This window comes from Pipra filicauda, unplaced genomic scaffold (genome assembly GCF_003945595.2).
Source record: "Pipra filicauda isolate LSUMZ 115617 unplaced genomic scaffold, ASM394559v2 scaffold531_size399970_pilon, whole genome shotgun sequence".
NCBI classification, from domain to species: Eukaryota; Metazoa; Chordata; class Aves; order Passeriformes; family Pipridae; genus Pipra; species Pipra filicauda.
The window spans coordinates 119,009-144,199 of NW_024104678.1; the positions used below are offsets into that span (position 1 = coordinate 119,009).

A 25,191-nucleotide genomic window follows, 5' to 3' on the forward strand; every position below is an offset into this window, starting at 1 on the left:
AAGATTTCACTTACATCACTTCATTCACTGGTGATGGTGATTTAAGTGCAGTGAAGACAAGGGAAGGGCCTAAGATTTGGCTCCAGACCAAAGAGTTTGGGTTTTGCAGAAATATTTTAAGGTGGGAGTATCAAGGTGTCCGTGTCTACATCACCCTTGGACAGCCTGAAGCGAAAGGGATTCCAGATCCACCTGTGGGAACATCACCTATTACATCCCTTTGGACTTCACCAGGCATCAAATCCAGTTCTAGGCCGGATTCCTGGACATCTCCACTTCCACAGGGACCATCTCTTGCCCCCAGCTTCCCACCTCTGCCTCCAGGACACCCAGCAAGCCACTGACCACAGGAGTGACTTCCTGCAGAGCTGGGCTACAGGTTACACCTGTGCTCCAAGGGATCTGCAAGGCTGAAGTCTGTTAAGACCAAGTTAAATAAATGATTTATAATCTTTTACTTAAAAAGGCACTGCGAGGGTGGGGAGGCCCTGGCACAGGTTGCCCAGAGAAGCTGCCCCATCCCTGGAAGTATCCAAGGCCAGGTTGGAGCAACCTGGGCTAGTGGGAGGTGTCCCTGCCCATGGCAGGGGGTGGGATGGGATGAGCTGTAAGGTCCCTCCCAACCCAAACTATCCCAGTGTTCCATAAAGTGCCAGCCATGATCCCTGCAGCTTCCTTCCCCACCCAGAGTCACTCCACTCTGCTCCTCATTCCTAATTGCTCCAAAAGTAGCATTTTAAGCGATATAAATATGCATGTGATTAAGTGTTACCTCCAATTAAAGTATCAGCAGCTGAAGCTGCCTGGATGTTAAGTGAAAAAAAAAAAAAAGATTAACAAGAGGAACAAGTGACTTGTATCACACAGGGATATCTCAACTCCAATTAAGTACATGATATTTTTTATACTGAGTAGCCTTTAATTAGCAAGACATCTCGCTTTTAGTGCATGGTAACAAAAAGGTAGATGTGAAAAAACAAACAAAACGAGAGTGTGGTGTTAAAAAAACCCCAAAACTATACAAAAAGGAGCTGGAACTTCCCAGTCTCCCAGTCCAAGTGGTTTATTATCCCATAGCCAACAGGGACTAAAAATTTGTTCTAGTACTGGGAAAAATCTGATAAATATTAGAAACATGAGACCCATTTGCAAAGGACATATTTCTTTGATGGCAAGCAAAGCAAAGCCGATTGGATCCTTATCTGTGAAACCCAGAGACAGCACCTTATATTATTTAAATAAATTACACAGATAATGGCCTTCCACTGCTAAGGAAGGGAAAGGGACTGGGATCCAGGCCTCCCAAAATCCCCCATTGTTACCCCAAAACAATCTCCCCATTCAGGTGCTGCCAAGGCTGAGCCTTGTCCAGAGGGTTTGGCAACAGATCTTGGACAGCTCTTGAGAAAGTTCAGAGCTGTTGTTTGGATTGTTTAAAGGTAAGTTTACACTTTTTTTTTTTCTTTAAACAGATCATTTGAAAGGCAGAGAACTGTTCCTGTCTGCAGCATCATCCCCTCTCCAAGAGAAACCAGCTTTTCCCACTGGCAATTCCAAGCCACGGGGAACCAACACCGGGGGGGGGGGGCACGGCCAAACTTGTGCCTTCAGGTTAAAATTAAAGATCATTCAACATCAGTGAGCTGCAATAAATTCATCAGGAGCCAGAGGGAAGGTATTTTACTGCAAGAACTTTATTGCACTACGTTCAAGTGCTGATCCAGGTGTTGTGCCTACGGGACACGGTCGCAGTGACATTCCCCCCGTTCTGGTGACAATCTGCACTTTTCACTATTTTTCCCTCAATTAAGGCTGCAGAGTCATAGCATATGATAATTAGTACATTATTAATCAAGAGTAAAACTAGGGGGAAGAATGCAAAGTTATACATAGAGCATGTAAAATTTGTTTTATTGGTTTTCTTTTTTTTTTTCAGAAGGACGTGGGGTTTGGGTTTTTAATCCAGCTCAACAGCTTCCCCTCCAATCTGACTTCCATCATTTGTCAAATCAGCTTTAACTAAACACCAGTATTTCCTTTGACTAAAAAAAACCATCACTTTTCACTTGCAGGAACAGTTAGAACATCAGGCTTGTGGTTTGTGAGGGGAAGGTAAAGGCCAGAATTAGGTAATTTCAGCACCATCTCCCTTCCACCCGGACTCAGACACCACCAGACACGTCATTCCCAAGGACAGGCACCCACACCACAAACACTTCTGCATCTCCTTTATCTATTAAAAGAACTCAGAAACGTTCCAGGTGGTACAGGGAGGAAGGAGCTCAAGTACAACACCACAGCTGGAGGCAGGGACACGCCGGATTTTGGGGAGCACGGGGTCCTCCCCGTGGATCTCCCCTGAGGGGGCTGACAAGTACCTGGTTTTTTTTTGTTTTTGCTTAAATTTATAAACCTCTCCCAGGAATAGAACTCTAAAAAATAAAGTCTGTTACCTGTGTTTTTGCACAGTTAAGCTGCAGACTAAAAGCAGGAGTCTGGAAGAGGGGGAAATCCTGGGCAGGCAGCTGCTGAGGTATCGGGAAGAGATGGGTACGAGGCCACACCTGCTGCAGGTACAGACCAACACCTGCCTTTGGTGCTCCACAGCAAAGCATCCCAGGACCCTAAACCTGTATCCAAAGCCTTCCAGGGCTGGATATTACAGACAGAAGTCACTGTTGGGGCAGGGCACTACAGTAACATGTGTTTGGTAGAAGCAGCCTGGCCAAAACTGCTCCTTAGAGGCTCTAAAAATGACTTGGGTTAATTCACTGGCAGCACCCACAAAAAGAAGGTGGTGCCAGTCCACCCTCCAAAAATCAGCACGTTTCTGCTCTGCCAGGGGTGAGCAATGACAGGCATGTTGGTGTGGAACCAGAGACTCTCCCTCCAAAAGAACCTAATAAAAAATAACAAGGCAATAAGTGGTTAAACTGAACTGAAATCCCCACCCCAGGCATTGACTCATCTTTACCTCACAGGGTACAAAGGAGACCCTCCCCCAAATCCTGATTTCCTGTGCTCAGCCAAGGCAGAGAATCTGGACAGCAGCAAAAAAGCCTCTTCGTCTTCCTTATGACAGATAAATTAATTTTAAGTCCTTGTCTGAACTGCCCCTCGCTCACCCAGGACACTTTGGAACATCAGTCTTCTGCCAGGATAGATTTTTCTGTCCAGCAACAGAAAGATAATTAACATTTCAGCCAAATTCTTTGGAAAAAATCAGAGTGACACACACACACAGAAAATCACACACACACACAATCTCCCACCACTCAGAAAAGGACTTTAGCAGATTCCCCAAAGGTATCAGGCAGGGAGATTTCTGTTAAAGCCCTTCAGGTTTTTTTTTCCACACCTGAACTCCAGGTAGACACAGGACACAGACATCACCCAATCTCTAGGATATGCCCAAACTGGGCTTAAGGCTGTCAGACTGTTCCCAGACAGCAACTAAGGCTCCTCCTCGTGTCTCTGCCAGGTCCCAGCAAGGTTAAAAAACAAAAGGCAACTCCATTTAAAAGAGTTTGAAAGAGGAATTCATGTCTCAGGCCCTGACTGGGGGGGGTACTTCCATCAAATCAAGAAAATAGTTTCTGCACAAGCCAATGCTCTGCTGGTTTTCCTTAGACATAAAATTTACTTTATTTCTTTTCTTAAAAAGTTAAAAATACAGAAGGTTCAGAAAGTGATTTTCTCCTTGCAGATGTTCAAACTGCAGCTTGAGGAGAAAACAATCCTTCACTGAAATGTTTCTCTTAATTGGGGGGTGGGGGGTTTATTATTATTTTTTTTTAATTTTTTTTTTTTTTTCAATCATCATCACCCTTAGGACAGAGGTTGAGGAGCACTGACTCCACCACTAATTTGATGACGTAGTTTGATTCCAGATTCACATTTCCAGGTGCCAAGAGTCCAGAAAAGAGCCATGTTAACTTCTGCCTTCGTTTGAGACCATGTTTTTATTGAACACAGCAGTGACCGTTGGCATCTTTGAAGCGTAATCTCATCTTAGGTCGGTATTTCTCAAGGTAAAGCAGCTGTTTGGAATTGAAAGCTCCCCTCCTTTTCCTAAAACAAAGAGAAGGAAGGCTCATATCAATGGAAAAAGCACTGCTTCAGTCACCTTATAAATCCTAAGGCCTCCTTTCAAAGCTTTTCTGTATCCTCAAAACAGCCTCTTGGCTTGGATTTGTGTCCATCCCCACTCTGAGGAAGGATAAGCCAGGCCAGCACAAGCACTTTATCACCTGCCTGCCAATCTAAAAGAAAAATCTAGCCAATTCCAGCCTGTTTTCTGGGAGGGGGAGAGTTGATTTCCATCACCTGCAGTAGTTATGGAAGAGCACCAAGGTCACCCTCTCCTGCAGGTGCTCCTTATTAGCTAAGTGAGACCCTGACATTCAGATGTGAAGAGATAAGAGGTTCTCAGGAGAAAAAAAAAAAAAAAAGCTTCTGGGTATCAAAGGCAGCGTATCCAGGAAGAGACAAAAGGAATTTAAAGAAGGAAAAATTCAGAAAAAGCTGTTGACAGCAATACAAAGATAACTGGAGACCCTGGGAAGCCATAAAAGGATAAATTGCTTTTTTGGCGAAGCTCATTCGACACAAATCTCACCTGCTGAGCTTCATTTCAAGAGCTGATGTTATCTCTGAACCAGAGCTCTGCAGCCTCATCCTTGCCCAGTTTTATTTTCCAGCCATTTCTGGGTGGGTCACACTCACCCAGGACACCCCTGGCAGTGCTGCAGTTCACCCACCTGCTGGCCCATCCTCACCAAAATTTTAGTTTTCAGGTTTTATTAACTAGAAGCAATTTTTAATGCCCCAGCCTGGACATTTTTTTACCTCCCCCCCCCAAAAAAAAAACCAGAATCTTTGAGCCTTTGGTCAATGGCTTAATATATAAACCCAGATTTTGAAAGGAGAGGGAGAGAGATCACCTGTTAATCCTCATCCTCAAAGAGAGGGAAGGGCACCAGGCTCAGCATTCACAGCTGTGTCCATTATACCATTATATATATATTTTTAGTATATATTAGATAATAAAACCCAAGCAAGCTCTGCTGAAGGCTCAGGCTGGTCAAACACAGCAATGAAGTGAAAGATTTCTGGAGAATGGGGAAGTTTAACTTACTGCCTTATGAACTCAACTGCCTCCTCGTACTTCATTCCACATTCAATGAGAGCAAGTGCAACCAGAACAGGAGCCCTGAAGGAGAAATCAATATTTAAGGAAGATCTAGAGAAACAATATATTGAATCCTTCAAAATTCATCAAATTAATCTAGAAACCAAAGAGCTGAAGTATCTTCTCTTTAAGCATTACCTACAGAAAGACATTTGCTTGCTGGTACCTAATGTAAAATGTCTTTTTTAGGAGACAGCTCTGCTTTCAGCACACAGCAAAGGAAATAAAAATCAATAGCAGCTCCTTAGTGTTTAGGGCGTGAAACGATAATTCTCCATTTTTATGCTTTCTTATTTCACCATAACCTCATTTTCTACTCTGTAATACCTCCTGCATGCACTTGACACTGCAGATTTAGCTGTATGTGAGACAGATCTGTGAAGCACTCAACAGATGACTAGAGAGAGAGAGAGAGAGATTTATTTTTTTAAATGCCTTCTGTAAAGGAACTGGGCGTTCCAGGAGCAACAGAACTTTTTACCTTGGAATCCACATTTTAGAAGTCAAGTGTGAAGAACAAGCAGAAATCTCAAGTACACACTGACTTGCTCCTGGATTGATGTTCACCCCACTAAAATACACAGTGCAAGAGGCACCTCCAGGAGTGGAGCAGGGGAGGATTAAACAGGTGCCAGCAACGGGACAATTTGTACTCGTGGCTAAACAACAACATAATTCAGGAGAAACAACTCCCACTGTCACCCTGCACCTGCGTAAACACAATTACTCACTTTCCCAAGGAAACCATTCGAAACTTCAAAGGTCACTTTTTTGAACAGAACTAAACTCTTTGCCTACAGCTGAAGCTCAGTTCCTCACTGCAGGTAGGAGAGTTTGCTGGGTTTAAACATAAAATCTGGGCAGCTCTTGCCTTCTCCCTCTTCTGCCTGAAGTGGAGGGAAAGGTCACTCTGGAGGGACCAGCTGGACTCATGATGTGTTTGTGCCACACACCAGATGAGAAGCTCCTGGTCCCCTTTGCCCTGCTCTTATGCAAGGACAGGAGAGCTGAAAAATCACTTGAGCTGCACGTGGCCACCTTCCTGGAGATGTTCCTCAGATAAAAATAGAGCAGAAATGGATAAACAAATGTTAATTGCCTTGGGGTTTTGGCTCTTGTCTCCTCCAATGTTGGCTGTTTCTCCCTCCAGCTCTTCATTCTCCCCCTTCTCTCTCCTTCTCTAGAGGTGGAAATTTAAGAACGTGCTGCACTCCAACCCTGGCCCTGCTTGATTTCTTTATCCTTTCTCGCCCACTCATTGATATCCTTAAATATTAACACTCCCATGGCTATTCCAAGAATACAAACAATTAAATTCCATTTCCTCCTAGTCCATAGGAGGAACATAACATCCAGAGATTACACTTGGGAATATGAATATAACATTCAGCTCTCCTGAGCTTTTGTTTTTTTTTCTTTTCTTTCATCTTGAAAGATTCTTGAAGGTTCTTCCCAAAGTAGGAAGTTGTATTTTCAGTGGTGAGGAGAGAAACATCTGCAAGTGAGCAAGAAATACAAGGCTGACTTCTTGAAACTGAAGCCACTTGAGAGTAAGAAAGTAATTAAAGTAGGTCTTCCCAATGCCTTTTTTTATTACCACATGCTTGGTAGTTTACCAGTTGAAAACAGGAGGAAATTAAAAAAAAAAAAACCCAGCTTCAAAATGGTACTGTGTGTATATTGCCTGTGTCAAAAAGAACAAAAGAGCTTTTACTATTTTACAGAAAAACACAGACTTTTAAATTAATGTCTCTAACTCCTCGTGTCATTCATGATTGACAGAACTGTTCTGAACAAGCTCTCCAAGGCTTTTCCTCTCACCCTTGATCAGAGTTATGAAATCACTGAGGATTTTTTAAGCTGCAATAAGTCTCTCTCTCTCTTGCTCTAATGACACTAATTCGATGCTGTTGGTTCAAAGTGTTATTTAGGAGAAAACAGGAAAACTGGTATTTACTGAACACCTTCCGTGACCTACCTCCCAAATAAACTTCCAGGTGCAGACTATAAAACCCAGAGAGCAGGATACTGACCTTCCCAACCCTGCAACACAGTGAACAGCCACGCAGCATCCAGGCTCCTCCCGAAATTTGGCTTTCAAGAGGTTTAGCCAGTCGTCAACTATCTGACCCGGGGGTGGTGCTCCATCGTCAAAGGGCCAGTCCTTTGAAGGGAAAAAATTCCATCAGCTCCAGGGATTGAAATGCACAACCAGCAGCAAGGCAACCACCACTGGGAGAAGAACAATTCAACAGGAAATGCATAACACACACACACACAGAGCTCTACGGGTGTTCTGCTGGTTGCACACAAGTTCACCAGTCAATACCATAACGCAACATTAAATGTTTAACAACCATTTAATTGCACTTTTCAATAAAGCTCTTCACTGGCTCCTTTGCAGTAGAGGGCTTTTTTGAAAAATAGCTGCCTTTGAAATCCCATTTTATTAAAAATATGTAAAAATCAATAAGCATTTCAAATAAACACGTGAAGGATGAGAACTCTGTAGACTTTCTCCTGTGCTTGTGCCGACCTTTTAAAGCACTATTTGTAGCTCTGTGGAGGAGAAGCTGTTCCTAACAATTCATAACAGCTCTGATGGATCAGCTTCTCCAGCTGCCATGAATCCCAATCAGCAATTCAACAATTACCTGGGGGTTTTCAAGTCGAAAAAAACCCCACATTCAGAAGCATAAAGGAGGTGATCAGACAGCAACAGTCACACTTCAGCAGCATTTCCATCTCTGCTCTTAAAGGGGGAGCCAGCATGGAACTTTCTAGGCCACATTTAATATCACCAATATGGCTGTAATTAAAAGGACATGGCAGGAACTTCCCATTTTCCTGAGGCCACAAAGCTCTCCTGGAAGTTGTGCCTCCACTTCAAGCCCAAGCACAACATCACGTGCTTTAGGACGTCCTGGGACACGGGGAGTGCTGGAGAAAGGGCACTCCTGGATGTCAGGGGGAAAAATAATATTGAGGAGTTATTTAGCACTTTCCTTTAGATGATTGTGATGTATTTTAGAAGAGGAACTCACAGCCAGAGTCCCACATTATTCAACGACCTCTCCAAATGGAAGGAAATTGCTTTGAAAGGAGCTCTCTCCCCTCATCAGCCAAAACCAAGCCTTTCATGTAGTGCCTTGAGAACAAGTTATGATGAAATAATATTTTCTGAAGTCCAAAAGCACCACGTAGGAACACTGAACAAGTACAACTAAAGGTAAAAACCCACCAGACTTTTTTCATTTTGAAATGCACTTATTGCTACTCCAACACCTCCTGAATAGCAAACACAGCTCAGCCCAGCCCAAGAGCACCTTAGAAATGTGATGGCACTTAAAGTTGAAAGGTGGAAATAAAAAGAAGTGGAAAACCAAAAAGCTTTGAGTCACTGGGATAACTTTATATGTGGTTAATTCAGAAAGATACATCAAGTCTGAAGAGTGCAGAGAAATCCTTTTTTTAAAGTACCTGGAAAATCAAAAATATCTGGGACAACACAGCAAAATAAAAGGCTACAGAAATAAGATCACGAAGTAAAACTTGTTCTTTCTAATAAAAGGCTTTTATGAGATTTTCCACTCAATCACACAGTGCTGGCTGGATTATTTTAGGACTCTGTCACCCACTGTCCCAGGAAGAGAGGCACAGGCTGCCAAGAGATGAGGCAGGATGATGCTTCTTCTGTAACTGCCTTGCAGAGAACAGGATTTCCACGTCAGTTCAGTGTTTAAATTTAATTTAAATTAAATCCTTTCCTTCACACCAAATACAGGAGTTTAATCCATGGCTTTAGCTCACACATTAACCTTCACATCCACACAACTCCTGGGCTGGCCTGAATTAATCCCCACTGCCATTTCCCCACGGAGCATCACCTCTCAGGAGTGGCATATGAAAGCAGCACTGATAAAACACTGCCTGGAACAAGCAACAAGAATAATTCTGGGACTGGAGGAGTCATTGCAGTGAAGTTTGCAGGGTTGTTTTTTTTTTGTTTCCCCTGATTATGAGTTCTGCCAGCAGAATTCCTGTCAGGCAGGATAGAAAACCAATTGCTAAGCTCCACACAAAAACAGTCATTAATAACCAGGATGAGATTGCACAAAGAGAAAATGCAGCTCTTCTGTGCCACCCCGCAGCAGTGGGAAGGATGAGAGGCAGGAAAGGGGTTTATTCTTATTTCTTTTTCTCTGGAGCAGCCCTTGCTCCTCACAACAGCTCTGGGCCTGTCCTGGCTGCGGGGTTGGCAGCACAGAACTGAGATGGCTGAGAAGCAGGGACAAAAACCCCTGAAAAAAAACCCCAACCTTAAATTATGAATTCTCAGAACTGTGCCTGAAGCTGTGCAGGATGAGACCACAGCCAACAGTGTGGAACCTTCCACCTTCCACCCCACAACCCCACGGCAACAAATTCCCTTGCAGTGTTCAGGTGGTGGCTGTCCCAGAGTGTAAAGAAAGCCTGACCCAATAAATCAAGGACTAAGAGGAGAACAACGAAATGTGTCTTGGATCTTTAAGATGAACAAAGCCACCACGGCCTCCCCAGCTGCCAACCAGGGCAAAAAACACTTGCAGGAAAACTGGGAGGTTTTTCCTGATGTAACATTTCTGTTACGAGACCTGACACATGAACACAACCAAGAGCTGCACAAGCCCACAGGAACTAAATCCATCCCCACCTGCAGCCTCCTGGATTTGATCTCTGTTGATAAACACGTGCATATGCAGTAGTACTACTTCAACCAGGGAACATCTCATTCCCTACTTTCTCACTGTGCCATCTGCCAAGAGCTCTGGAGCTGCCACATTCTCCCCATCTTGCAGTACATGATCCAGGCTTGCTGAACTGCCCCCCTTTTCAGGGGGTTTCACTAAGCTTTTGACCTCAGCAGTGTTAAAAACAGACACTAATCTCTCCCAGGCTGTGTTTTTAATCTTAATGTTATTTTTGCAAGCGAATATTGGCTTTAAATAGCGACGTGTTATTTTCTCAGCCAGAGGTAATTCAATCCCATTTCTGCACAGCCACAGGACCACGCTCTGAAAAAGCAGGAATTCGTGGGGAGGAAAAGCTCTGTGGGAGGTGGCCGTGTCAGGGAGTCGTTAAGCTTATCTCAAATAGCCAAACACTGCAGCAATAGAGTAAATTACCAAGACAACCTCCTGACTGGGGCCATCAGGATCAGCGATGACATTAGCACGAACCTGCCCTGTCACCTCCCGCTTTCTGTCACCCTTAGCAGATGCCTGCTGGATTTATCTCTCTCCTGGAGCAGTGGAACACTAAGCACTGCTATCGTTTGGCTTTGTTGGGGCCGAGGCAAACGTGTTCAGACACGAGATTCTCACGTGTGCTGCTCAAAGTGAAAGGCTCCACAACAGAGCGGGGCTGGAGGAAACACCATTTCCAGTTTTTTAGCGAAGCTTCCTCAAAAAACCGCTTTCAGTTCCAAGCCCAGCCAGCACCGAGGTTTGAAGATTTCTTGAGAACCAAAATCCCCCAGCTGTTTCAGAAGAGCACAGAGCTCTGGCTCCTGCAGCTGCCCCAGGGCCTGGCCATGGCATGGAGAAGGTGGGAATTCCCTGCCCAGCTGCCCAGGGCAGGGCTGGACCTCTGCAACGCTGCCCTACAGCTTCTGGGACGAACTCAGCTCTCCCCTCTGGCACAGGAACACTCTGCTAAGCCCCAGCTTAAATCAGGGCTTGGAGGGATTCTCCACCACAAGTTTAATCCTTCCAGCCTCTGGCAACCTGAGGAGTGTCACAGCTGGAGGTTTCAGAGCACTGAAAACACTGTGATGTCCAAGTCCAAGCCAGCTTGGAGGGAGCAAAAATGCTATTCCAGAGCACAGCCCTGCAGTGCCTGATTTTTCCAACAACACTGAGGCCCACGTGGCTGCCTGGAACTGGAGTAAATGCTGACTAGGGCTGGGAGCCAAGAAACCTGACTGACCTGGACGTGGAGTTTTCACAGATATGCCAGGATATAAGTTTTTCTGCTCATGGAAAAGTGCAGTTTTCCTCTGTCAGAGCCATAAAAAGCAAGAGGCGATGGCAAGCTGACTACCTGCACCACGAAGATGCAATTTCTGCCCTCACAACAGACTATTACTCACTCCAGTAAAACAAACTGATTGTATCAGACACACTCTAATAATTCAGAAGTATTGCCTGGAAAAACACCGCCTGCAAGCTCAGAATGAGCACACACCTCTTAAAAAAACCTCCCCTGAAACACCAGGCAACAGTCAGACACCATTGCACAACTGTCAGCTGTGAGTAAGCAGGGAAGGAATTCCACCTGCTCAACTGGGAAGCCACCAGCAGCCTGGTTTCCTTCAGAGGTGAGGAGAGAGCACATTTAGATGGGATATTGGAAAGGAATTCCTCCCTGGGAGGGTGGGCAGGCCCTGGTACAGGTTGCCCAGAGAAGCTGTGGCTGCCCCTGGATCCCTGGAAGTGTCCAAGGCCAGGTTGGAGCAACCTGGGCTAGTGGAAGGTGTCCCTGCCCAGGGCAGTTGGAATTAAATTATATTTAAGGTCCCTTCCAATCCAATTCCTCCCATGATTCTATGGCTCTATCCAGCCAGCCCACAGAGTTCTGTATCAACTTATCAGCTACAGGCTCAAAAAGTGGCACTTTTTGTAAGAGCAAGAAAAGGGAGTTTTATCTGAGTCCTGAGCCAAGAACTGCTGTATCCAGATAAGGACCAAACCAAATTGCATCAACCACAAGGCTGGATTAGTAGCAAACTATTCACAAAAAGGCAAATCAAAATATCTCAAAACAAACCTGGAAAGGGACATTTCTACCCCAGCTAAAGACAACAGTGATGAACCACCAAACACCTTTCAGAAAACACAGCGAGTTTCTCCAAACCACCTTTAACTGATGCAGGGGATCACATCAGTTTTGGCCAAGCTGAAACAGCCACAGGCATGCAGGAGATTTCCCCACCACTTCTAAACATGTAAATGCACATTTTTTTTTTAGACAGTTTTAAAGGCAACTCACTAGAACCCGGACTCCTTCCTTTTCAATAGGAGCTTGATCATAAGTGGCATCACAGACTCGCACCAAGGTGGTCACTCCATACTTCTTCAGCTCCTTTAAGAGAAAGGGAAACATGTGAGCAAGGACAGGGTGGTGAATTAAAAGACTTCCTCCTCAGGTACAAACCAGAACATTTTACACACAGTCCTCCCCAGGAAGGGGCAAGGGACAGGTTATGAGTGACAGGAAAAATGAGAAACACCTCTGAGCTCCTCCCCTCTGGGGAAATGGCAAGGTGGAAAAAAACCTGCACATGTAAGAGCAAAATTAAAATAGCTGCTTATATTCTCCAAGCAGCTTCTTCTTCTCTTTAAATAGAAGTCAGGGACTGTTTGCTTCAGCCAGTGTTGACATTTGGAGGCAGGGAGGAACAGAACACACACCCCACCATATTCCAGCTTCCTGGTAATGCACTATAAGTAGCACTTTGTGCCAGATAAATAATCAGAAGATCAAACAAAAGCTGTTCCAGTTCACTTTGAAGGTTCACACAACGAGCAGAATTTCCCCTCGTGTTTGGACCGAATCACTGTTACATCTTATAATTAGCAATAATATCCATTCCAGAGTCGAGACCCCTGAAAAAGGAAGACAAGCCACAATAATGGGGGGGAGGGAAAAATAAAGACAAAAAAAATGTGGCTTTCAGAGAAAATTAACCAGTGGTATCTGAGCAGATCCATGGTGAAGAGCACGCTGTGAGTGATGGAAGTCTGTGAGACATCAGCAGGGGATGACAGGATCTCTCTGGAATGAAAAAAACCTGCACACAGCAGACAGAAGTCCTCTTGATATAGGACAGAAGGGCACGAAGATACAGCAGGTTTGGAGCAAAGCAGAATGTGAAATCTACTGTGCTACTACTTCTCAGATGATGCCATCTGCTACTTGTTCAGGAAAGTGAATCCTGCCATATTTAAGATCCCAATGTGTCAGTAACAGTGAGACCCAGCACCCACTGTGCCTGACTCTTCCCACAGCTCATCCCAGGCTGAAGCCAAATTCATGGATAAATCACAGCCCCTGAAATCCCTGACAATTCTGGGACGGGCAGGGCAGCTGGAACATCAGTTTAAGGATTGCACTTGGTCCTCTAAGGGAGAAGAAAGCTCAGAAAGCAGTTCCAGCTCCGTTAACAACGTCCTCAAAGGCAGCAGGTGAGCAACAGGTTGATGGATCAGCACTGAATTATTTAATGAATCATGAGAGTTAGTACTGCAGGACATGCAGTGCTGCAGATACCAGGACAAGAACAGAATCCCAGACTGGTTTGGGTTGGAAGGGACCTTAAAGCTCATCTCATTCCCTTCCACTATCCCAGGTTGCTCCAACCTGGTTTGGACAATTCCAGGGGCAGCCACAGCTTCTCTGGGCACCCTGTGCCATCCCCCAGAGGAATGAATTTCCTGTGTATCTAACCTGAATTTCCCCTCTTTCAGTCTGAACCCATTCTCCTTGTCCAAGGAGTGACATCCTTGATGACAAGGAGGGGGGGTGTTTGTATTCCAAAATGGAAGCTCACCCAGCCTCTTGCAGTTAAAGAAATGCAGGAGTTCAGAAAAAGTCATCAGTGGATTCTCTTCTTGCACTGTCAGGAGAATGTGAACAACATATTAAAGATAAAAACACCCTGAGTTTCAAGTAACCTACAGCCCAAGCATTGAGGAGGAGGTGTGAGGAATGACAGTTCAGCACCTGGAGAGGAATTATGAGCACGTGAGGAGAGAAGGGACACTTTTTTTTGGCTCCTTACCTCGATGAACCTGCTGAGGGTTGCATTGGTTGGGTTGTGAGTGATCAGGAAACGCATATTCTCATAAGTGATTTCCACGGGAGCTGGACGGTTCATAATGGCAAATAAAATGTGTAAGGGGCCAAAAAAGAAAAAAAAAAACCAAAAAAACCAACCAAACAAAAAAAAGGAAATAAAATAAAATTTGAAAAAAAAAAAAAATCAATAACTTTGGAAAGGTTTCACAGCAGAAAACATCAAAAAGACTGCTAATATGCCTGGGATTGATCAGAGCTTGCTTTGACGTGTTTGTTCCTTATGGATGTCACTTCTAGAAAAGCAGGTTTGCTTCAGGATCCACTTGAACTCAACTTGGGCCTCAACTGCTGCGGGTGGTTTCCTCCAGACTCCACAAATTCCGACTACGTGCAACACTGGGCAGCCTGTTCTACATTTAGGCACTGGTGAGGCAAAAAGGGGAGGGCAGGTTTTGTCTCCACTTTGTTTTCCTGACGCTTCGCTTGGCCAGAGTCACTACGAGGGATCCGCTTCCAAGGGGCAGGAGATATCCCATATATTTGAGTGTGTCCGCTGCGTCCGGGGGCTCCGAGGCGAAGGAATTATGGCACGTGGGACCCCCCCCTGCCCTGAGCTCACTTGTGAGCCAGGAGGCTGTGCTGGGCCTGGCAGAATTCTGCCCTCGCGCTCAGAATCGCCATAAATGTGGGACGTCTCCTCCGACGGGACACCTGGAGACAGGGAAAAACAGCAGGGGAAAAAAAAAAAAAGAGCTGTTGGGGCCTTCTATTTGCAGCCACGACCCGCCCAGAGAAACGCCAGTTAAACACCAGGGAAGAAGCATTTGGGAAAACAAACAAGCACAAGTCAACCTTCAGCGGGCTCCTGAGAGCTGCGAGCCCAAATATTCGGGATATCGTTGGAACTGCTGTTCCTGGGACGGAGAACAAGGAAACCTTTCTCTGTTCCCCTCCTTTGTGCACTCAAGTGTCTGTAGGGACAGTCCTACCTGCTTGGCTTCAGCCCCAAGTGCTGGTGTGGCTTTATTTTCTGAACTAAATCAGCAGGACGAGCAGAAATAAGGGTATAATAAATAAGGTATTAAGAGTATAATCAATTTTTCCTGTATTCGAGCTTCTGCTGGCAGATAAATTTCACCAACGCTCCCAAACTCCCAACAGTGGTAAGGAAACATCCTCCAGAAATCAGTCAAAATAATGACCAAATGGCCATTTAGCAGTAATAACTTTTAGTTATTCCCAATTATTTTAGTTATAACTATAATAACTTTGAGTTATTCCCAGTCTTATCTCTGTTTACAGAGCAGGGCATTAAGAGACACAGCAGCTTCCAGTCCAACACATGGGATTTGAAATACAGATGTTTCAGCCATGGCAATAAAAGATGGAACAGTGTCATTTTAACCATGGAATTTAGGGGGATGAAAATGGAGTTATCCCAAAGCAGCTCGACTCATTTCAGGTTGAAATACTAAATAAGTAACGTGGCTTTTCACTGCATTTAAAAATAAGCCAAAGAATCACTGCTGACGCTTCTTTTTTAAGGGAAGAGGTTTAAATCAGTTGAATAAAATCCAAACTTGCAGCCAGAAGTCACAAAACCTTCAGCTTGAGTGGAAAGGTCAACGTGGCACATTCGAGTGGGGACAATTAGGGAAAAACACACACACATGGAGTTCACACCCCAAACTTCTGGAGTGCTCAGGGTTTTAATGAGACCCTCACTTTAAAACAGGCAAATCAAGTGCTACGAAATTACCTTTCTCGCTGACATGAAGTCAAAAATCACCCAAAGAACAGCAATTATTTCCTTAAAGTACAGCTTTCGGTGCCAAAAAATATATTAATTAGGTTGCCAGAGGCAAGAACAAAGATGTTTTCAATCACCTCCCCCGACCTTAACGCAGCTCTTGCTCTGAGTGACTGAAATACAAATTTCAAAAATGAATCCTGGAATATTTTATCAGTGGAATGCCTACAGGATTAAGTCTCACCCCAGATGGAAGAGTCCCATCTAAACACATCAGACTCAAGTCCTCCCACTTGCCAATTCTTGCACATTTGTCACAAGTCTCTCATTTACATCCCAGAATCTCAGAGGGTTTGTTGGAGCCACGATGGACCAGGAACAGCCACAGCATCCACTTGTGTCCAAAACCTGATGCAAGAAAGTCTTTTCTTTTTTCCAGGTAAATATTGCCCTGTTTTCCCTCCATTTGAACAGACACTCCAGCCATGTCCAGATCTGCAGGCTTAGGTTACAGAACAGCTTCAAAACTAGTTTTTTGAGGACCTAAAAAGGTCATCTAAATGAGAACTGTGGTCAACATCTTGGCATAGGAGATCAAAACACGGATCCAGAGGCTTCCAGCATTCCCAAGCACATTGTGCTGAGGGGAGGAGCTGTTAAGTCACATTTAAACAAATCCTTTAAACATTTTTCTTCTCAGCACCAAGACTTTGGTTGGAGGAGCCTCATCCAGTGCTGTTGGGGAGTTGTATCAGGTCATTTTGGATACACCTCCCCTCCCTCGAGCAAACCAAAGAGGGAATTTCAACACAGTTGTTTTAAAAGCCTGTTGAACAAACAATTTACCAAGTCATTAAGAAAGGACATGATCCATAAGGTAAGGATGGAAGTCAGCCATTCCAGTTCTCCTCTTGGATCTGCAGCTGCTTGTGGTGACCTTGGCCAAGCTCAGCTGCTCTGCAGAGCAGGGATGACACCATCCTACCTTCCCCAAAGGACTATTCCTGAAGCATTTAATTAGCTAATAGCTGAGGAGTGATTAAAAATGTAAAGCACCGTATTTAAGGCTGAAAAACTACTTCCAGAAGGATAAGAAGTTTATGTAGCACACAATTTTACAGGTTTGGTTACTGACACAGATCCCTTCCTTCCTCCCATGATTTCCAGCTGCTAAGGTTTAAAATGAAAAACCAGGCTCCTAATTAATTAAAACTCCATTGTCTACAACTTCTGATCTCCCCAAGTAAATAAGTTTAAAATTTCTCCCTCCCTGTGTTATCAAGGAAATTTGCACTTCACAACCCCAAGAGTGACAATAAACTGTAACCAGGCCTGTGGACAGCAGAAAACAAGGAATAATTTTTTTTTCCAGCCAATTAACCTCCAACTTTTTATACTCAGAAAGTGAGATAGCACATGGAGAGCAACCAAAAAATTACAACGTGTTTTATGGGGCTGGCCTGGCAAGGGAGGAGGAATACCCAACACTCCACAGCAACAGCTCCATCAGGAGCCAGGGGAGGAGGGAAAGCAGAGACAGCCAAGCCATAAACATCCATGGAGCTGAAAAGAACTGGATACGCCTGGGAGTGAGCTCCTGATGGTGCTGGTTATCAGGGAACAGTCATCAGTCAAGATGCTTATCTGGCCAACCAGGTGGAGGGAGCTGGGACAGCCTGTGCAGCCACTGATGGATTAACTGCAGGGATTAATTGGAGTTGTAACTGAACACACACAGAGATCCTGCAGGCTCTGAGCTCCCCTCACACCACACAGCCAGAGGGAGCCTGAGACGGGGCCCATTCCAGGAGAATGTCCTTCAAAATCCCATGAATGTGCAAGAAGGTGCTGAAAGCACAAGCGAGGGGCAAGTCCTGTTAACCAGCATAAATAAATCGGGGTGATAACTAATTAGAGAGAGAGCTGTGCCACGAGTCCCTGACTTGACAGAAGCTCCACTTGAGATTGCTCTGAGCAAAAAGCCAACACCTCCTCATCTCCAGTGGCTGTTCTGCATGACTCCTAAATTAGAGACTCCACACTCTGCTCTGTGCTGAGCCTACAGGAGCCTGGGGTCTAATGGAAAACAAGGAATGACATCGTGAGGAATTCCCAGTTCCACCAGCTCCTTCAAAACACAGCGGAGAGAAGAGACAGCTCGGAACAGCTGCAGCTTCCAGGGATTGCAAAACACGGATACCCCTGGAAAGGTCACTGGGATCCCCTTTCAAAATAGCCCAGTGCACAGGATGCACAGCAGAGCCTGCTAATTTGTCACTCAGAGCTTAAGGAATATTTTGGTGTTTTGAAGGCCAGGATTTTTCAAACCATCTCAAATAATTCTGTTCCTGTAAGTGAGATTCCACATTCAACGTTATCAAAGTCAGGTCACGAGCTGCTGAATTTTCCTCTTCTCCCTCTTCTGTAAAACCTCATTCTTGTGTCCTGCATTTACACACGTGGAATCAGCAGCTGGATCCCATGAAAACTGCCATCCTGACACCACTGCAGCCCAGCCAGGCTTTTCCTGACCCTCTGCCCACACCAGATTCCACTTCCCCTTCCTGCACTGCCCTACAAGTGACCCACACTCCACCCCTACACTGCCAAAACATCCCATTCCACCTGGAGCACGAGGTGCTTTTCAAGTCAAAGAGTTCAGAGACCTCCAAAACGAGCCCCTAAAACAGTGGAAACACACATTACAAAGAAGCAAAAGAACCACCTTTTCTAGCAAGAACCATCTTTTCTAAAACATCCTCTCCCAGCACACAGAGAAAGGAACCTCTGGAATGAACATTCTTGGATGAGATCCTTGGACACTCTCTGAAGGAAGCTTGCTCAGAGTGACACGTGCCTGGAGAGGGGTGAGGTCAAAAAATTTCACTGTTCCACCCTGTTCCACCCCCAGAGCTGCCTCCCAGCTCCCTCCCAGCTCCCTCCCTGCCTGCTGACAAATCCTGGGGGTGACTCACTCGTTTCCTTTTGCACTAAACCTCTGTAAAACCCACGGCAGCAGAGACGGATCTGCCCCAGCAAGAATAAAAAAAAAACCCAAACCAACAAAACCCATCCAGATGAAAGAAGTCTCGACTTTAGAAGTGCCACGTCAGGAAATGGTGAGGATTGTCAAAGGCACCGTGTGAAGGGCTCAGGGTGAGAACAGGCCTGCAGCAAAGCCCAGGGCTGAGAGAATGCTGGCAAGGTTCAGCTGCCATCCCTAAACGTGGGTGAGGTCAGAGCTCTATATCCAGGCATGGATGGAGAGATCATCACCCTGGAGACTGTGGGAAGTGACTGGGCACTGCCTCAGGCCTTCCAGAAAGGACTGATAGCCTTTATGTTTTATGCTCCACAGCCTCTCCTTCCTGTGAAACAGAACATGTTTCGCCCTTAAAATGCTGTTCTGACACAGGGGTTTTTTTTGAACACCTTCCTCCACCCACCACTTAAGTCTTTAAAAATCCTTCAGAGGGCATATTTGAATGTTATTTGCATACCATGCCCAAAAAGTTTAAAGTTCCTAAAAGTGTTTGAAGTCAAAGTTACTAAAATTGTTTGAAGTCGAAACCAAAAGGCCCCTGCTACGAAAAAAGAAATTTAAGCTACTGTCCTGTTTAAGTCACAGAATTATATTTAAGTAAAATCAAAAATTACTTCAGACAACACTTCATGAATATGTGACACTAATAACTCATTCCTAAAAATGGGAATGCTGAGTTGTCTAAGCTGGATCAACTGCTGGTCTTTGAAAACACGCTCCTGCCTGATCACCAGCAACTAAATATTCTCACACTTTCAGAGGAAATATCAAAAACACCACCAAAACCCCATTAACAAGTCAAGCAGGACTTAAAAGCAATTTCAAATCACACAGAAAGACAGAAGCTGCAGAGTTGAATTACTTGCATCTTACTCATCTCACTTATTTGAATGTGCCATCAACCTCCGCTGGAAAAATGCCGTAGTGGGGAGCTGGCTCCTCTCCCCTGCTCCCGAGGCAGTTAAAGGCAGGCTGACAACTGAGACTGGAGCTGACTGATAGATCTCACTGCGTGTCCACAAAGTCCCAATTGTTCCAGCCCACAGGCCATTCTCTGGGGCAGGGCTCGATTTTCAGGGAGAGAGAACTGGGCTTTTCAGCGCGGAACACAGAGAAACGAGGGGCAACAAAATGACACTGCCCTGAGTGCAGCCAGAAACCCCGAGTCCCCAGGTGCTACAGCCGAGAAAGGATCAAGAGGTTTAGGACTCATTTATCCCCTCGCAATCAGCAAAACGAGCTGTGAGATGATACCAAAATAAACAGCCCCTGCAAAGGTGTTTTATACCCCTGTGAAACACGTCGGCCTGAAGAGGTGCCAGCCCAGGGAGCTCTGCAGCTCACCTGCACCAAAAACAGCAATTCCAGCCCAAACCCTCGAGCCATCAGGGCTGTTTTCCAATGTTTACACAGAGCTGTTTTAAACCTCCAGCTGTCCAACTAATCCAAAGATACCAAACAACACCGAGCTCCTCTCTGCTGGTGCGGGAACAGCACATCACTGACAACGTGTTTTCCCTCCAGAAATATTGTCAAAATACACAACCTACAATAAACCATTTCGAATCACAGAATCCCACAGTGGTTTGGGTTGGAAAAGCTCATCCAGTTCCATCCCCTGGCATGGGCAGGGACACCTTCCACTAGCCCAGGTTGCTCCAACCTGGCCTTGGACACTTCCAGGGATCCAGGGGCAGCCACAGCTTCTCTGGGCAACCTGTGCCAGGGCCTGCCCACCCTCCCAGGGAGGAATTCCTTCCCAATATCCCGTCTAACCCTGCCCTCTGGCAGTGGGAAACCATTCCCTGTGTCCAGTCACTCCATGCTTTTGTAAAAAGCCCCTTGCTGGCCCTACACCATCTCAAGGCCTCCCTTTCCAGGTGTGGATCATCCTCCTAAAAGCGAGCAGCCTTTCCACGAGCCATGAATCACCCGGCTCTCCCTCCCAGGCCTCACCACAGGCGACTGACACGGCATTCCAGGGGGGCAAAGTCCAGGCAGGAGCCAGGGAAGCCCTGTGAGCACAGCTCAGCTCTGCCCCGAGACAGGAAAACGTTCTGTGTGGAAGAGAGGGGTGGATACCTGCAGGGAATTAAACCTGAAGTGAATCCCTGAAGTTTGTGAGAGATGTACATAAAAACATCACAACTAGAGCCTGTGTGAGACCCCCATTCCTGGCTGTGCATCCCCACTCCTACCTTAACTCCGACTGATCTTTCCTCTCCAGCAGCTGAGTTGATTAAATCCAAGTATTTCTACACGTTGAGTCATAAGGAGATAGAGTTTTCTGGCTGCTGCTACTGGTGGGTTTCTCTTTTTTTCTCTCCTTTAAGTACTAACTGCAGTTCTGAGTCAGACCCTGCCTGGTTCGTTCGGGGAGTTTCGAGGCGAGTTTCCATTTATACAGGAGCCTCTAAAAGCCAACTTTGTGCCTTCCTCCTCCTCCTCCTCGCCCCGAAACCAGCGAGCTCAGGCTGCCCCGAGAGAGAACACAGGTCGTGACTAATCACACCCAGGAACCACCAGGAGCGAGGCCACTTCCACCCCCATCCCTGCCCCAAACCCCTCCCAGCCCACGGCCTCACCTGTGCTCCAAAGCCCAAACCTCAGCTCTCGGTGTCAGGGCTCCTCGCCCACCACAGCACGCCCCGAGCTGACATTCCCAATAAATCCACCCCTCCCTGACTCAGCCCTTCCTGCAGGTCACTCTCAGAGCACCCTCGGCCACACCAGGACTTTCTCCAGGCGCTGCCTGTGCCAGAATTCATCGGCTCCCCCCCTCTTCCAGCCCCAAATCCCACAGGGCAGCCCTTTATCCTGACAAACCGGCCCGGGCGTTCGCAGCCCTGCCCCCACTCAAACCCCAGGAAAACCACCACATCCTGGACACCCTTCCTTTCCCGCCCCACATGGCCCCCCCCAGCCTGAGAAATATCCCCCCCACTAATTTCTCCCAGCTCTTCCCCCTCCGTTTTCTCACCACAGGAAAAAAAACTCCTCGTTTTACAGACCATCTCCAGGTTTTTACACAAGGCGAGATCCTCTTCCTCCCCCCCCTCAAAAAAAAAAAAACCAACCCACCAGCTTTTCTCAAAGTCTTCCCCCGTCCACACAAACCCCCCCCTTCCCTCAAACACACCCCTCCAACCCCCCCACCTTCACCCACACCGACCCCTCTGCAGTCTCCTTGTCCTCCCACTGCTCCAATCCCACAGGAAATGCCCTCCCATCCGGAACACCCCCCAAAAAACACGTATGAGGGGGACTTGTCCTCTCTCCCCTAAACCATCCCCTTGGGGTTCTCTCGTCCCACCTGAGGGGGGACCCACACAAACCCCACAGGTGAGTCGGGACCCTCCAAACCAGCCCTGCAGGTAGAAGGGACACCCCAACCCTGCAGGTTAAGGGCTGCAGTCCCAAGCCAGACTTGGGGGGTCCCCACAGCCACGGGGGACCCCCAAACCAGCCCCGAATCAGAGGAGGGTCCCCCACGGACAACGAAAAGCCCCTAAACCTCCTCCTCATAGGTAGGGAGCCCCCCGAGGCCGGAGATCCCCCAAACAAGCCCCACAGGCCTGGAATTTCCTCCAGGGCAGGAAGGACTCCCCAAAACAGCCCTTCGGCCCAGACAGGACCTCGTGGACTCCCAAGACCCCCAAACCAGAGAGCGCCTCGTGGACCCCCAAGAACCCCCCCAAAACAGCCGAAGAGAACCTCGTGGACTCCCCAAACCCACCCAAAACAGCCCTTCAGCCCCGACACGGCCTCGTGGACCCCCAAGGCCCCCCCAAACCAGCCCCCCAGCCCAGAGCCTCGTGGACCTCCGAGACCCCCCCAACCCCTCCCGCAAACAGACCCCACAGCACAAAACAACCCCCCCCAACCACCCACAGCGGCCTAAGGGAGGCCCTCCCAGAGCAGGGACTCCCCTCAAAACCTCCTGAGCAACCGCCCCCCCCACCCCTCCGCTTTCCCCCGGCTCGCGGGGCGGCGGCTCCCCCCTCTTTCCCTCCTTAACTTCCTTCCTCCTCCCCTCCCCGGTCGCCCCCTCACCCTGGGCATTGAGCGGGCCGGGGGCCGGGCGGGGTGTGCCGGGGCCGGGGTCGGGGCTGGGGCAGCGCTGGGCCCGGTCCGGCCGGAGACACCGAGAGCCCGCGCGCCGCCACACGGCTCCGAGCGCACAGGCCGCGCCCCCCCCGCCGCCCGCGCCCCCGTGGTACGGCCCGCCCCTTCCCCCCCCCCGGCGGGCCCGGCCAGTGGTACGGTCCGCCCCGGGGGCAGCGCGATGGGCGCGACCACTCCCGGCGCGGTTGGGGGGGGGGGGGGAAAAGGATGCGGAGGTGGAGGAGGAAGGGTTGCGTGGAGACCTCGCAGGGTCTGAAGGGGCCTCCAGGGAAGCCGCAGGGGCACTCCCTTCGGAAATTGGAGTGACAGGGACAAGGAGCAATGGGTAAAAATAGATGGGAAGTTTAAGTTTGATATTAACAAGACGCTGCTACCTGTGAGGGTGGTGAGGCACTGGTTGCTCAGCGAGACTGTGGATGCCCCAGCCCTGACAGTGTTAAAACCCTTCAGCGACCTGCTCTAGTGTGAGGTGTCTCTGCTCTCCTATAACATCCCCCTCTTCCGTTATAGCCCGTGGTACAGCCCGCTTCACACCCCCACACACCCCCCCATCTCGGGTGTTGGTACGGCCCGGGGGCGGCTCGCCCTGCCCTGAGCGGGCACCGAGCGTCCCCAGCCCTGCCTTGGTACGGCCCGGCGCCCCCCCGCCGCTGCCCGCACTTGGACTGTCCCTGCGGCCGCACGTGCACGCGGAGCTTTCCACGCCAGCAGCTGCCCCCCCCCCCCTCCCCGCATGGCGGCAGTGGTACAGCCCGCCCGGGGCTTCCCACGGGTTCCGCTTCCCTGAGACCGGGACCTGGATCTGGGCCGGGAGCTTCCACACGGGCACTACCACGGCCTGTCCCTCAGGGCTACGACGGCAGCAAAGACAGGCTGATCTCCCACGCACACCCCGCCAAGACCTGCCCCTTAGAGCAGCCCTGTGGCCCGGGCAGGCCGTGCTCTCAGCTCCCCGTGCCCCGGGCGGGGGGTCTCCGGTCCCTGCGACCCTCTCAGACCACGACCCGACCCCCCCTTCACAGCCCCTCATCGCCGCCGCATGGCGGGGACACCGAGTGCGCACGCGCAGCACCTGCGAGGCGCGGCGCTCTGCGCAGGCGCAATGAGTCCGCCGAGGCACATTTTCGCAGCGGGCCGAGACTAATGTCGCGCCTGGGGGGGGGGGGGTGCTTGTTGCAATTGCGCATGCGCACGAGGAGGAAACACCGCGGGTTCGAGTCCCGCCGCCCGTCCCAACCCTGTCATCGCCCCTCTCACAATTTTTATGGCTCTGTGTGCTCGGCATCGGTGAGGCTTCACCTCAGTGAGGCTCCTGGACAGCCGGATTTGGTTAGTCTGGAGAAGAGGAGACTCAAAGGAGGACTCAGCACTCTCTACAACTCCCTGAAAGGAGGGTGCAGTGAGGTGGGGGCCAGTCTCTTCTACCACCGTGAGTGAGAAGAGTGAGCTCAGTGAGAGGAGCTGAGGAAATGGCCTCGGGGTGAGACAGGGGAGATTCAGATTAGATATCAGCAAAAATCCTTTCATCATTGGAGTGGTCAGGGAGATTCACGTCAGATATCAGCAGAAATCCTTTCACCATTCAGTCTGTCCTGCACTGGAAGGGGCTGCGCAGGGAGGTGGTGGAGTCACCACCCCTGGAAGCTGATGTGGTTTAGTGGTTTAGGGATTTTAAAGTGGCAGCGGTGGGTTTTGGGGCTGGATAGGATGACCCTGAAAGTCTCTTCCAACACCGATAACCCCACAATCCCATTATTCCATGGCTCCATGATTCCATCCTCCCAGGGAACAAGGGACAGGAGGAGAGGGAATGGCCTCAAGCTGTGCCAGAGGAGGGTCAGGTTGGATATCAGGAAGAAATTCTTCACACAGGGAGCGATCAGACATTGGGATGGGCTGCCCAGCGAGGTGGCGGAGTCAGCGTACCTGGAGGTGTTTAAGAGGAGACTGGATGTGGCACTCAGTGACACGGTCTGGGTGACAAGGTGGGGTTGGCTCACAGGTTGGACTGTGGATGATCTCAGAGGTCTTTTCCAACCTGGTTGATCGCGCGATTCCGTGCGGGGTGCGTCTGAGGGGGGCCTGTGCTGTGAGGGGGGGCCTGTGCTGTGAGGGAGCCCGTTCTCTGCGCATGCGCGGGGTGGTCGCGCGCTGGGACACCACCCCCTCCCTCACCAAAAAAAGGGGGCGGAGCTTCCGGCGCGGCACTTCCGGCCCCGGCGCGGCGCGGCCGCTCCGGTGCCC

The 25,191-nt window shown here is 48.3% G+C and overlaps 1 protein-coding gene across 3 annotated transcripts; it reads right to left on the minus strand.

Moving 5' to 3' along the window:
- Nucleotides 1-1,676: 1,676 nt before the first annotated feature.
- Nucleotides 1,677-23,392, minus strand: PTP4A2 (protein tyrosine phosphatase 4A2). 3 transcript variants are annotated; one of them, XM_039387118.1, is made up of 6 exons: nucleotides 23,322-23,392; nucleotides 14,013-14,740; nucleotides 12,221-12,313; nucleotides 7,225-7,355; nucleotides 5,138-5,212; nucleotides 1,677-4,071 (listed from the first exon to the last, which is right to left on the minus strand). In XM_039387118.1, the coding sequence occupies exons 2-6, from the start codon at nucleotides 14,106-14,108 to the stop codon at nucleotides 3,963-3,965; spliced, it is 504 nt and encodes a 167-aa protein (XP_039243052.1). In that variant the 5' UTR covers nucleotides 14,109-14,740; nucleotides 23,322-23,392; the 3' UTR covers nucleotides 1,677-3,962. The 3 variants fall into 3 exon arrangements, with proteins under 3 accessions (XP_039243052.1, XP_027584202.1, XP_027584203.1); XM_027728401.2 differs by lacking the exon at nucleotides 23,322-23,392 and adding an exon at nucleotides 22,876-23,007; XM_027728402.2 differs by lacking the exon at nucleotides 23,322-23,392 and adding an exon at nucleotides 21,021-21,281.
- Between the last annotated feature and the right edge of the window lie 1,799 nt (nucleotides 23,393-25,191).

Excerpts from the sequence above, each read along its gene's own strand:
- PTP4A2 (XM_039387118.1), bottom strand. The coding sequence starts at position 14,108 with ATGAACCGTCCAGCTCCCGTGGAAATCACTTATGAGAATATGCGTTTC. Across the intron at positions 12,314-14,012 it reads CCCTCAGCAGGTTCATCGAG|GAGCTGAAGAAGTATGGAGT; the intron begins GTAAGGAGCCAA and ends TTTCTCTTAAAG. Across the intron at positions 7,356-12,220 it reads AGGAAGGAGTCCGGGTTCTA|GACTGGCCCTTTGACGATGG; the intron begins GTGAGTTGCCTT and ends TTCCCTTCAAAG.